Below are 14,343 nucleotides of genomic sequence, written 5' to 3'. Positions count from 1 at the left end.
GAGACAAGGAGAGAGGGTAGGAGAGAAGGAAGGTTAGTGCATGCCCAGGTAACATTTCTTTTTGCTGAGTCACAGTTTGTCTTTTTCACAGGAAGGTCGAAATTCAGCATTTAAACTAATGAGGTGACGTCTGCGGAGCGATGAGTCTGCGCTGGAGGAATATTTGTCCCGATGAGACGATAAAAGTGTCTCCTAACGGGATGATGAATGTGACACAGAGGACACAGAGACCAAGGTGAAGGGGACATTTGTCTTTTTCTGGCTCGCAGCGAACTGAAGATAAAACCTGATGAATTCATACCAAAATATCTCTTCAGGCGTTTGTGGGGGAAAATGGGCTCGTCCGAAACATGAGCGTTAAAATAAAGTTTAAAGATTCATTCTCAGATTTTTTATAGTGTTCTCAAAAACCTCCACATTTCTTCTTACAGTTTAATTTAAAGGGACATAGTTCATTTGTTGGGGACTATTTTCAGTGGCGGATTAATCCACACTTTGTTTACTGTTGGATCTTTAAATGACATTTGTTGGCACACAACACACACACTCCATCTGCACCACTGAAACTTTGTCTGCTCTTCCTCCTCTAACTGTGTCTCAGTGTCTGACTCGTCTCTTTGGCCGACCTCAGCTGAAAGAAACCAGGTCACTGTGCACATATTTATAATGTGTGATTTTATTTATTCCTTCTGGCGATCAGTTTGATCCCTGCAGCCAAACAACCTCACAGAGAAACAGAACGTGATTAAAAATGGATTCAGAAACAGACGGACGGCAGAGTGTGTTCTCATTTCACTGTCAGACTCTTTGTTATGTTTCCATCTGGTGGTGAGAACGAGAAACTCCACCCTGTCTGATGCTATGACCCACGTCAGGCCCTTTTCGTTCTGCATTGCTGTTCTTTTGTCTTGTTTCAAATGTTGAGAGTTTAGATCAGAAACTTGTCTTTTGTTTCACTTAACATTTCATCCACCACATATCCATGCCGAGGGAGGCTCAGGTGAAGTTTTAGAGTCCTCACATCACTTGCAGAGATCCAAGGGGAGAGGAGGTAGCAACACAACTCCACCTAATGGAGGCTGACGGCGCCCCAGATTCAAACGTCCAAAAACACATCATTGAAACCACAAAATATCTCCATACTGCTCGTCCGTAGTGATCCAAGTGTCCTGAAGCCCCGACATAAAAAGTTGTTGGAAAAACCTCATTTGAGCTCTGTTTTTAGCCTCACTGTAGCCTGTAGCTCTGACTGCCTCTCTGGGCACCACGCTCATGCGACGTTTTTCCAAACAACTTTTTATGTCGGGGCTTCAGGACACTTGGATCACTACGGACGAGCAGTATGGAGATATTTTGTGGTTTCAATGATGTGTTTTTGGACGTTTGAATCTGGGGCGCCGTCAGCCTCCATTAGGTGGAGTTGTGTTGCTACCTCCTCTCCCCTTGGATCTCTGCAAGTGATGTGAGGACTCTAAAACTTCACCTGAGCCTCCCTCGGCATATGGGTGAGTAGATAATGGCTGAATTTACATTTTTGGGTGCACTATCCTTTTAAGCCAGTGTGGAGCTACAACCGACCTCTGCAGCCAAGAAGGGCTCACTTTTGGTGGGGTGTATTTCCTGGAGCTTCAGGTCATAGTAGGTGTTTCAGAGCACAAGTTTGAAGATGTGGTTTTTGCGGTGAAAAGAGTTTCAATACCAAAACCCGCAGCAGCAGAGTTCATGTCATCTTTCTGACAAAATCAAGGTAATGGGAATATTTCCAGCTGCTAAGGTAAAAAGTGATTCCATCTTTCAGTCTAGCTTGCTACTTTGTAACGAGCATGCGCAGCACTTAATTATAAGTAATTAGTTATACTACTCATTACAGAGAAAAAGTGGTATCAACACAGGCCCAATGCTGGTCGCCAGCAAAGGTTATCACTGGCACGAAGGCATAAAAATAATGTATATGCAAATTAAAATAGTTGTAATTTGACTCAGATTCTTAAAATGATCTGAGTGAAGCTCTGTCCCACAGACGTGTGATGCATCCACCTGAGAAAACAGAAAACTCTGCTCTTTTGTTCTGAATTAACGAGATAATAAAGTCGAGTCAGGTTAGCTTAGCTTAGCATAAAGACTGGCAGCAAAGGGAAACTGTTAGCTATTTGCCCAAACTTCAGAACAACACTTGCCAACACCAACAACGTCTTTCTATAAAAATCAACATCTGTAAATTTCAGACTGTCTCCACCTACTTGTCCTGACGTTCCTCTGGATTGGCTGGCTCCTGACAGAAGGCCCGCCCCTGGCCCCACCCCCGCTGACAGTCGCCACAGTGAAGTTGTACTGTCGCCCCGGGAACATGCCGCCCAGGATGCGGCTGGTCAGGTGCGTCTGTGTGACTGACAGGCGATCCGGAGGGCTCCACTGCACGCTGAAGCTGTCGTAGTCCCCGGTGACGGGACCAGACCACATCAGCTCTATCGTGTCATTGGTCGGGCCTTGTTTGACGGACAGGTGGGTGGGCGGCTCCGGAGCTGAAGGGAAGAATGGAAACAATATTAACTCAGAGTATAAATGCGACTCTTCACTCTGTGTTTGTGTGTTTCTATTTGAGTTACCGGTGCGTCCGAACGCTGAGATGTTATTGGTCAGTTCCCCGCTGTGTGTGATGACCTCAGCACGGTACAGCCTACCAGGGGTGAGCCCGGAGAACACGTGACTCGTGTGTTCTGGCCCAAGTGTCTGAGTTCCCAGAGTGGCTCCAGAGGCATCGTACAAAACCACCTGAAACCAGACAGAGTGAACAGGATTTATACCCTGGACAGGTCGCCAGACTATCACAGGGCTGACACATAGAGACAGACAACCATTCACACTCACATTCACACCTACGGACAATTTAGAGTCACCAGTTAACCTGCATGTCTTTGGACTGTGGGAGGAAGCTGGAGCACCTGGAGGAAACCCACGCTGACACAGGGAGAACATGCAAGAAGGGCTCCTCCACCCTGAGGGTTGAGCTGGGAACTCTCTCGCTGTGAGGCAACAATGCTAACCACTGCTCCACCATGCCGACTTTAACTTACTTAATCACAATAAAATGAATGAATGATGAACCTGATAGCTGCTCCAGCTGCCCTTTCCGTGCTGCCAGCTGACCGTCACTCTGTCCGTCCGTCCTGAACTCTGAACCTGAAGAGATGACACTGAGGAAGGGACTGCAGAGCAGAACAGAGAGAAAACATTAAGGACGAGAATGATAAATAAAAAAGGACAGAATCCAAAAATCATGTAACCATCAGGACTTACAATATCATAACTAATAATACTCATAACATGATAGTAATGAATGCACTGACCCGTTCTGGCGAGCACTGAGGAGTCGCTGCTCATGCCTCTGCTCCAGCTCACCACCTGCAGTCTGTACAGACTTCCTGCTCGCAGGCCGGAGAACACACAGCTGTCTGCAGCTGGACCCACTTTCTGCAGGTCCAGCGGCTCGCCCACCGCCTACAACACACACACAGCACATCACATCATCATATTAAATATATATAAGTGATATTTCTTACACATAAACTTGTGATAAACTGAAGGTCAGAGTGTTCCTGTATGTGTTGGGAAAATTCTCCTCCTTCTTAAGCTAAATAAAAACCCTCTGGGATCAGCTGGAAAAGTCATCACAAAGCTGAAAACAGGCTGTTTCTCTAACTTTAGAGATACATGGTTCTCACAGGACAGGCACACTACAAACATATTTTAGACCATGATGCATCGCTGTACATTAAACTACCTAACAGGATATAAAGGAGATCAATTTTAACATAAGCAAAAGATGAAACTGATGAAATATTATAACCCACCTGGTGATGCTCCTTCCTGCTTTCTGCAGCATCCTGATTGGTTGTCGCCTCGCTGACGCTGTAGAGTGACAGGTCATAGATGTCGACGTGGCCGTCAGAGGGACGCCAGGTGAAGGAGAGAGAGGAGGTGTTGGCCGAGGTGACGGTCAGATTACTGACTGCAGCCGGACCTGAAACACAGACAGAGAGAAGAATGTAACAATTTATTGTTTGCTTCTGCATCTCAGAGTTCAGAAGTTTTGATATAAAAACTGTCATCATCAGTAGTCACACTGAGGAGAACAAAATCCAGAACAAAAAATAAACAGCTGTTATTTAGTCTTTTAGGTTAGATGGCCAAGGCGAAATGTTTCACTTTCAGTTCGCAACTGGAACCTGTTCATGGAAACGCACCTGTTTCTTTTTTGCAGCATTTCAAAAGTTCACTTCAAATTCAGTTGACAACTGAACCGAAACACGACTACGTAGCTCCAAAATTTCCTCCTGATAGTTGTGTATTTAAGAAAAATCTGAGTCACATGTGACAACTGTTTGTGCTGTATCGTAACGTAGTGACTTACGAGTTTGTCCCTCCGCTGTAGCCTCCAATGACGGGACTCCACCGCTGAGCGTCGCCACCTTCACTCTGTACCACTTCCCTGATGTCAGACCCTCCAGGCGCTCGCTCCGACTCTCCACAGAGACCGACCGATTGGCCACAACAACGCCGGCCTCGTCCAATAACTGCAGGCTGTAACTGTCGTACACGCCCACCGGCCTCTCCCAGCTGACCGTCAGACTGTGGGTGGTGTGGTCGTTGTCGGCCTGCAGAGCGGTGACTCTGGCCGGAGCTGAACACAACAGACAATTATCATATTATTACAATATTAACACAGTCTTTTCTTAAATGTAAATGAATCAAATCGGTCAGTGTCATACCAGTTCTGCCAGTGGCTCTGTTGCTATTGGTTAGCTTCCCACTCAGTGATTGGATGGTGATGGTGTAGGCATTGCCTGGGATCAGATCCAGGAAGTCCAGGGAGGTGACATGTTTTGGGACGGGACGAGTCTCTATGATGACGCCATCCTTGAGACAGGAAGTGACAACAGCATATACATAAACACATCATCTCTTAATTCATCCATCGTCTGTTCCTCTATCCATTATAAATAAATCCCTCCGTCATCAAACATCCATCCATTCATTGTCTTCATTCATCTTTTTCTACTTCAAGCTCCTGTGGTGTTCCACAGGGATCCATTTAAGGCCCAATTTATTTCATTTTTTTTTAGACACCGTTCTTTCTAATGTAGATACACAGACGACACGCAGCTGTATTTTCCTCTTAAAGATGGGTAAGTCATATGATCTGTAATCATCTCTTACACCTCCAGATGTTAAATGTTGTGAAACGACAGTTATTTTTTGTAATGTAATATCTCATTTCTGCTCCCAGGAGTACCACAAGGGAAACAAAGGAATGTACTGCTGTGGATGGGGGCAGCAGCAAAACATATTTTACACACCTAAAAATATCAGTGTCAGTTTAAGTATATGCTATATTTAAAACATTTTCACTCTCCCCGTCCACAGCAGTGCACTGCCAAACAGCATCTATTATAGGTAATACAGCGACTATGGATAAGTACCTTACACGACCCCACTTCAAAAGATCCAAATTAATCCCTTAAAACAAGATTTAAAGTAGTGAGAGGTGGGTAAAAGTAAACTGTCCACAGTGTGCGAGCAGAAATGAGATGTCACATTACAGGAGATAACTGCCATTTCACATTTAACATCCTGGAGACAAAAGAGATGATTAGAAACCATGTGATTCACCGGGCTTTATGAGGAAATTAAAGTTGTGTGTCGTCTGCGTATCTATGATGAGAAAAAGAAACCACCTCCTGTGGAAGGACACTGTATTAAAAAATTCAATAAATTGGGCCTAAAATGGATCCCTGTGGAACACCACCAGAGCTTGAAGGATTAAAGGATCAAACCAATAGTAGACAAGGGACTACTTTATTCTGCAAGGCAAAATTACAGTTCTTCTCACTGGAGCTTTAACAAGAGTGTAGATGGGCAACTGAAGCTGTTAATGGCTTCTCCGTCTAAAAGGGTAATAAGCTGAAAATATTCTAAATATAGCATAAACTTAAACTACTTTTGATTCTTTTAAGTGGCTAAAATTCATCTTGCTGCTGCCCCCGTCCACAGCAGTACACTGCTTAGCTTTCATGGCAGTACTCCTGTCTGCTTCTCCAAACTGGGGGTGTATCAGCTGCTCTCTACTAAAGGTAATACACTTATACAACCCCATTTCATAACATACAAACTATTCCTTTGAGACTCCTGCACTTACTTACCTTGATTTAATCTAAAATGTTTCTGTAAAGCACGTTAGTCAACATTTCTTGATGCTTTAAAAATAAGTTGACTTTATACATCCATCTGATGTTTTTGCTCTGTTCGCATAAATACTGGTTTCATTCTCACGATGTGAACCTGGCATGCGCAACCAAACTCACCGTGGTGGATAAGGACACAATATACATGTCCATGTCTCCGTCTCCAGGTGTCCAGGAGACCAGCAGCCCATTAGCAGAGTCTGTCAGGCCGGGTCGAGGAACCATGTGAAGGTTCCCGACTGCACTGGGAACTGGAGAGGAGAGAGTAGCTTCAGAAAAACTGGACTCAGTGTTGATCTGAAAAATAAAGTTGTCTCGATCGTCTCACCTGTCCGTCCCTCGATGAACTGCGGTCTCTGGTACGGCCCGCTGAACGTAGACACCACGATCTTATAAAGACGCCCAGGGGTCAGAGAGGTCAGCTGGTGGTGTCGCACCTCGCTCCCTAACGTGACCGGCGGGAAAACACGAGTGTCGTTGAAGAGCAGAGTCACCTGGGAGGCAGAAAAGATTGTTACAGCCTGCTGGTGCAGAGAGTATCAGTAAAAGTCACGTCTATAGCGATGACAACATAAAGCAAAATGTAGAAAATAGAAATGAGCCAGATGGACATTTATTTATGTAAAATAAATATAGGATTTTGTGAACTTGATTAAATGTGCTCTGATCAATATTTTATGTGTTAAGAACAGATTAAAACAGATCTCTGAAGCTTTTGAGCCTCTTGTTTTAATTTTTGGTTCAGTAAACTCTCCATAGGACTGAGGGGAACTGTAATGTGGTCATTTGAACCATGTGCTTGTATAAAAAAATGAATAAATAAATGCAGCTTTAAGTAGTAATAAAGTAAAGTTTAAAAATACAAACACACACCTCATAGTGGTCCACATCTCCGGGGGCGGGGCTCCAGGTGACCGTCAGATCACCTGTCCCTGCGTCACCGAGCGACAGATTTCCAACAGCTGCTGGAACTGAAGGGAAACAAAACTTTAACTCAACATCATCAAAAATAAAAAATAGAACTGAATGACAATATTTGTCTTCTTCATTTCAGACTCACAGGTGCGTCCGTCGGTGGAGACGCTGCTGACGTAGTCCCCGCTCCAGGTTTCCACAGTGACGGTGTAGAGTCTCCCCGGTGACAGGGAGGAGAAGACGCACTCGTTGTGTCCGGCAGAGACGCTTTTGTTCTGCAGGACGCTGTTGTTGTAACGGATCAGAACCACGTAACGGTCCAGATCTCCAGCTGCTTGACGCCAGTACACCTGGACACACATCATGATGATACATTATGTATATTACTTATAAAATATGAAGAATAAGGTTTCTTATGATAAAAGGCAAAATAATGATTTAACATTTACTTGGATTTGAAGTTTCTTTCTTCTGGAAATAAACGTAATGAACCAAAGTACAAAAACATTTCTCTCCATTTTCTCTTTACTTAAAGTTATTTTCAGGAAACTCTCTGCAGCCCACTTTGGGTCCCAAGATTAATTTGAGCAGCCATAACATGATTGAAGAGTAAGAAAGAATAATTTATATTTACATTTCATCTTTTCTGTAATTTTTCTCTTGTAAAATACTGACAAAACTTTAAAAAGAAATCTGAGGAAAAAAATTAACATTAAAGTGATAATCTTGAGGATTTTTAAATGTAAATAAATATCTGTTAAGTTACTATCTATCACTGGATGAGGTGACACAGTGGCGATGGAGCTTGAGGCCCAGATAAATATTTGCAGTATTATGAAAGTTACTGCTGATGCTGACCGAACATTTCCTGCTGCTTCAGTTTCACATTAAAAGTCTTTAACTGGCGAAGCATGCATTCAGTTTGATCATAAAGGGGTCACAGAAATCGCAGTGTGTTTTTCAGTAGGTTCAGCACTTACTGCTATCATTAAAAATGCAGCTACAAAACAAGACAACAGCTATTTTCGGCATTTGTTTACATCCAGTCAGTTTGAACTATAACAGGAAGCAGTGGAACAATCAGGAACAGCCACCACGAGCTGTGAGATGAAGAGACCTCCAACTCAGCGAGTCAACGAGCTCCTCCAGTGTGCAGCGTAAAATCAAATCACAGTAAAGTCTATTATTGTCTGACTTTTTAATCAAAGCAACTGGAGTTTGTTGCTGCTTCCAAAACTCTGTGACCTGTAGTGTTAATAAACCACTTTGCTGCTCCCTCCAGTAACTACAGGTGTCACCAAATCAACTGGGACTGAAATCTTTCAGGTTTCCACTTTAATAAGATGCTTTAAAACCTGTGAAAAGAGTTAACAAGCACAAATGTGTCTGTTTTGAGGGCTCACATGCAAAAAGGTTTTCTAATACTGCTTAATAGTAAAGGTGAAATCTCTCTCTCTCTCTCTCTCTCTCTCTCTGTCTATATATATATATATATATTTATTTATTACACGGCTCTATTAAATGCTGTATTCTGATTGGTCAGTAGCGGCATTCTGCGGTCTGATATTACTGTGTAATGACCGCTGCTAGTAGCAACGGTCATTACACACAGTTGCTATGTAGCCCAGCGTTGCTAGGGATGCTGCCCTGCAACACTGCAGCTGTCAAACAACTTCCGAGGGAAAAAACAAACAGAAGTGGCTGATTTTAATGGATGCCACTGAAGAAAAAGAATACCTACGGACTTTCTCTGCCAAAAACAAAAGAAGACGGATTTGAATACACACTCGGCAGTCATGCTTAATGACATTTTACGCGAGTTTTATGCCTCGGTTCAGTCCACTAAGCCTGGGTGAGTACAAAACTTTCACCAAAAGTTGTCCTCCGCTGTGCGTCAGGGTTCTATTCCCCTGTCGGGAGTTATTTTCCCAGTATTCACCAGCTCATTATACATTATCCCTTACATATATATATATAAATATATATATATATATATAGATAGATAGATAGATAGATAGATAGATATAGATATATAGATATATAGATATATGTGAATAAAGTGAGTTATGACAAACACACCTTGAGGAAGTCGTCTCTTGCAGAGTGGACAGCTGTTGGGTTTTGCACCGTCGCAGGTTCTGCAGGAGAGATGGCACAACAAAATACCAACAGGCAGGTTTTATGACATCACTCTACACAGAGTATGGTTTTAAATTATTTCGCTGTGGCCTTAGGTGTGGAAAATATTACTGTACATAAAACATATTCACAAATAAAAGAAAATGCACATGAAATAGAAAGTGGACTGAAATATAAATAAAGACAAATACACATAAATGTCAAACATACGTGTTCGTGCTTTAACCGTGGTGGTGTTCTCCAGGCTGCCGCTCCTCGTCACTATGACAACAGAGTACAGACGCCCGGCGACCAGCGAGCTGAAGGAGCACTCAGGTGGCGAGGAGCGGGACACTGCCCGTGTGTGGACGGTCTGGCTCCCATCCTGAAGACGGACCAGGTACCTGTCCACCACACCCGCCGCCGGGTGCCACGACACCTGCAGAGCATCCGACCTGCCGCCGTTAGCAACAGTGACCTCTGACACCAACGCCGGGGCTGAAAGACGAAGATGAGATCAGTTATAAAGGAGGAATTAAAATTAAAATTTTCTCACCAAGTATCACTAATAATCTGTCAAACTTTAATTCAATTCACTTCAATTAAACTTTATTCATTCAAAAGGAAATTCTTGTGCCAGAGGACACTTCAAACTACAGTAACACTGAGTGCACAACAACCAGTGGGTCCAGTTTTAGAAACAACAGAGTTTTAAATATCTGGAAAATATTCAAATATACACATAAGAAGTGTTTTCAAGGAGCAGAAGCAAAACCAGTGCCTAATGGAGAAACAATAGGACTAAGAGATGTACAAGAGTCAATAAAAATGAACTAAAATGGTGGAAAAGCAGAGTGTCCTTTGGTTCAGCCCTCCTCCGTACAGAGGGGGGAGGAGTTACAGTTTGATGGCCACAGGTCAGTGGAATAGTTCAACATGTGGGGGAATTCGCTCTTTTACCAAGGAGGTCTGTGTTTTAAGTTTGGAGCTGGAGCTGTTTTTACATTTCTGTTTGTGTCACTAATGTAACCACTAATGTGTCACTCTGAGATTCTCAGAGGTGCTGGTGTCGACCATAGACTGTATGAAATAATGGACGTAGCTGCTCTGATGTTGCTGATCGGTTTGTGAACCCTCATTTTAAAGCCTCAGGTTTAGTATTTCATCGCCGCCATCTTGGTTTTTTGGAGCCAGAAGTGAACATATTTGGCCACGAGGTTGGAGCTGTGGAGGAGCGAGGGGTGGACCTGACGCATTAGCTCCTTTTACACTGCCAGATTTTCCGTGAATGTTGGGCCGTTTTGCCGGCAAGCTGCGAGCGTTTAGACACACAGAGCTGGATTGGCGAGTTGATCTGAGGTGCCCAATTTTCCTCCTCGTAGGGTAGACATATTGGCCCTTTTTAGACAGGAGTTGTGGAAATTTGCAGGAAAGCCCAATCAGTCTTTTTTCAGCATTGGCAGTATAAAAACAAAATCGGGGAGTGCAGCAAAATGCCGCCTACCTACTTTTGTTTATACAGAATGCGCCTTTTTCGGGGCAATGGGGGGCGTGAGCAAGTAACAAAACGTGTAGCTCAGCGTGTGACGTAAACAGTGACGTGGGAGGGAAGCCGCGGCTGGTCAGTCCTTCGGTGATTCTCTCGTAAGTCGGCCCGTTCTTCACCGTCCCCGTCATCTGACGGTTAATGGCCTCTTTGTTTGCGAGGACAAGGAGGGCGCACAATTCCTTGTCTCCCCAGTTGCTCATCTTTACAGTGTCTGTCAGGTTTGTGTTTCCCTCTTGCTACTAGCTGCTCGCTAGTCGCTAGCTTGCTTATTATTGTTATTATTTCTGCTGTAAAGTTTCAACATGGAGGTCTGTGGAGACTGACTTGCTCCTGAGTCAGCCTCAAGTGGCCATTAGAGGAACTGCAGTTTTTGGCACTCCAGCGTTGGCATCACTTTTCAACACCAGATGTCGCTGCTCGGCGTGGACGGAGCGAGGCGAGCTGTTTCCTTTGTCTCCACTCTGTATGCTGAGATAAACTGACCTCGTCCTGACATCAGACTGACGTCCATCTGAAGAGGAGGAGGACTTTCTGAATGTTTCCACTTGGTGGCGCCAGTCATCTGACCAGTGTGTCTGTAGTTCTTTGTATCGACCAATAGGAGGTCATCTGAGGGGGCTGGGGGCGGGGTGCGTTTTTGTTTTCGCCAACCTGCTTGCTGATTGGCTGGCAGGTGAACCCACACACAAACAGTCTGTCCTGAAAATAACTGGGCCATTATGTGGGAACACAATAGGTGCTTTGAGCAGGAATGTGTGTGTGTGCGTGTGTGTGTGTGTGTGTGTGTGTGTGTGTGTGTGTGTGTGCAGGAAGTCTTTGAGCACTGGGAGTGTCTTTGTGTGTGTGGAACATTTCAAACCCTCTTTCTGGTATTTCGGCCATTGTTCTAAAAACTCTCTGATGTTATCACATAATACACTTTTACTGACACACACACACACACACACACACACACACACACATTAGGTTAACGTGTGTTACAAATATTTATAGGTCCAGAGTAGTTGACCTGGACCTTTAAATATTTGTATATCTGATGTCGTTCAGATAAAACAGATTTGTCTCCATCTGTGAAGTTTTATTTTTGTGATCTTTTTTTTTTTTATAGTGATGATGATGATGATACTAAAAGTGGGAAAAGGTGTGTGTAGAGATGAATTTCCCATGATGCAGTAGTGAAAGATCACAGTGTAATAAAGATGATGTAAAGCAGGAGGTTGTTAAATCAACGTCTTGATGCTTTTTTTTGGGGTTGCAGAAATCACCTGCTGTATCAGAACAAAGGTACGTGTCTGTACGACATCTATTGCACGTCTGTCCGTCCTGGAAGAGGGATCCCTCCTCAGTTGCTCTTCCTGAGGTTTCTACCGTTTTTTTTCCCCCGTTAAAGGGGTTTTTTTGGGGAGTTTTTCCTTATCCGCTGTGAGGGTCTTAAGGACAGAGGGATGTCGTATGCTGTAAAGCCCTGTGAGGCAAATTGTGATTTGTGATATTGGGCTTTATAAATAAAATTGATTGATTGATTGAAAGGAGCATTTAACATGTGACTGTGTTCAAAAAACAGAAATGCTTTGTTGTCTTTTACAGTTTTAAGTTATTTTCCATAATTATAAAGGTAAATAATTTCTGAGACAGTTACGAAAACATCTGTGGCCCGTCTCTGATCTTACAGTAAAGGGCAGTATCAGACAGTTGTAGTGTGACTGTTGGCTAACGCTCCTGTTGGTTGTTTGGTGAAGAGGGTCAGAGAGTTTTTCCTGTTAACAGCGGCTGAATGTGTCTGAGGGGGAATATTGTTTCCACACAATGAGAGTCTGACCGACCGCCAGTCAAACAGTCTTATATAACTCATCACGTTTTTATGGTCTCTCAGGCGCTAACAAAAGTCACTGCTCTGGTTGCGTGCGAAAACAAACTTCCACTTGTTTCACTTTTGTTAGTGATTTTTTTTTTCTCCTGCTGTAAATCTCACGCTGACACACAGAGCAATGCTGTTTGAATCTTTCCACTGACACCACGACGTGTGGAGCAACGAAAGAGTGAAGATCTAACTGGAAATATAAAGTTTGTTTAATTTTCCAGACATTTTCTATAAATAACTGTCAGTATTTTAACACTGTGAAGAATAAAGGACCGTAGACGAAGTCAAGTCTTAAAGGGATAGTGCACCCAAAAATGAAAACTCAGCCATTATCTACTCACCCATATGCCGAGGGAGGCTCAGGTGAAGTTTTAGAGTCCTCACATCACTTGCAGAGATCCAAGGGGAGAGGAGGTAGCAACACAACTCCACCTAATGGAGGCTGACGGCGCCCCAGATTCAAACGTCCAAAAACACATCATTGAAACCACAAAATATCTCCATACTGCTCGTCCGTAGTGATCCAAGTGTCCTGAAGCCCCGACATTAAAAGTTGTTTGGAAAAACCTCATTTGAACTCTGTTTTTGGGCACCGCCTTCATGTGACGTTTTTCCCAACAACTTTTTATGTCGGGGCTTCAGGACACTTGGATCACTACGGACGAGCAGTATGGAGATATTTTGTGGTTTCAATGATGTGTTTTTGGACGTTTGAATCTGGGGCGCCGTCAGCCTCCATTAGGTGGAGTTGTGTTGCTACCTCCTCTCCCCTTGGATCTCTGCAAGTGATGTGAGGACATTTTTGGGTGCACTACCCCTTTAATTCATAGAAATACTGAAAGCTTTTTATTATCTATTGGCCTTAAAGTACTTAAATTTAAAGCTGGAATAGGCAGTTTTATTTTGGCATCACTGGGCAAAACCTCATAATAAACTTTGATGACGTTACAATCCAAGTGAAAACTAGACTTCTGATCCTCCTCTGCCTTCGTCTTTTATTCAGCTTTGTAAAGCACTTTGTAACTGTGCTTTGAAAGGTGCCATATAAATAATTTTAGTTATTATATATGGACACTAAAGTTTCCATCAATAATTAATAAACATTTATTTTGGGTTAAAATGAGCACTTCTTTGCAGGAAAAAAAGGAAACCTCAGATGAAATTATTAATAAATTTAAGACCCATAAAAAAATAACTTTATCTTAAAAAACCTGACTATCCATAGAGAGATAATAATTAAAATACTGGTAACAATGACAATAATAATAGTAGCTGAATAAATTTAGTGTATCGCCTACATCATATTAAGGGACTACTTTGTGTTTTAGTCACATGTTGTTGCCTGTGTTGTGAGGTGTGTATTGATCTGTACGTGTTGTTAAGTTTAGATTCAACCAGTGAAGAATCATAAAACGTTGGAAAGTGTATTTATTAATAACATAACTGTTATTAACCGCACTACGTGTTTACTCACCTGTTCGTCCGTCCAGACTGATGTTCTTGGACTGCAGCCCCCCGCTGACGGTGGCGGCCTGCAGCCTGTAGAGGGAGCCGGGGATCAAACCAGCCAGCAGCAGAGAAGAAGAGCCGACGGGAACGCTGTGGTTCTGAACCACCACACTGAGAGAAGAAAAGAGACGGATGAGTGTCCACACTGA

The 14,343-nt window shown here is 43.3% G+C and overlaps 1 protein-coding gene across 1 annotated transcript in view; it reads right to left on the bottom strand.

The window, feature by feature from the left end:
- Positions 1 to 14,343, bottom strand: part of ptprb (protein tyrosine phosphatase receptor type b) — a 48,428-nt gene that overhangs the window by 18,009 nt on the left and 16,076 nt on the right. Inside the window, exons 10-23 of the mRNA XM_049566372.1 lie at positions 14,160 to 14,305; positions 9,507 to 9,773; positions 9,237 to 9,295; positions 7,303 to 7,507; positions 7,116 to 7,213; positions 6,571 to 6,736; positions 6,363 to 6,493; positions 4,770 to 4,917; positions 4,412 to 4,681; positions 3,852 to 4,021; positions 3,348 to 3,498; positions 3,106 to 3,206; positions 2,607 to 2,772; positions 2,241 to 2,522 (exon numbers count right to left, since the gene is read on the bottom strand). Coding sequence (XP_049422329.1) covers positions 2,241 to 2,522; positions 2,607 to 2,772; positions 3,106 to 3,206; positions 3,348 to 3,498; positions 3,852 to 4,021; positions 4,412 to 4,681; positions 4,770 to 4,917; positions 6,363 to 6,493; positions 6,571 to 6,736; positions 7,116 to 7,213; positions 7,303 to 7,507; positions 9,237 to 9,295; positions 9,507 to 9,773; positions 14,160 to 14,305 — 2,360 coding nt within the window. The remainder of the gene's footprint in view (positions 1 to 2,240; positions 2,523 to 2,606; positions 2,773 to 3,105; positions 3,207 to 3,347; positions 3,499 to 3,851; positions 4,022 to 4,411; positions 4,682 to 4,769; positions 4,918 to 6,362; positions 6,494 to 6,570; positions 6,737 to 7,115; positions 7,214 to 7,302; positions 7,508 to 9,236; positions 9,296 to 9,506; positions 9,774 to 14,159; positions 14,306 to 14,343) is intronic.

Source organism: Epinephelus fuscoguttatus, linkage group LG22 (genome assembly GCF_011397635.1).
Source record: "Epinephelus fuscoguttatus linkage group LG22, E.fuscoguttatus.final_Chr_v1".
Taxonomy (NCBI): domain Eukaryota; kingdom Metazoa; phylum Chordata; class Actinopteri; order Perciformes; family Serranidae; genus Epinephelus; species Epinephelus fuscoguttatus.
This window is presented reverse-complemented; position numbering and strand designations above follow the sequence as displayed.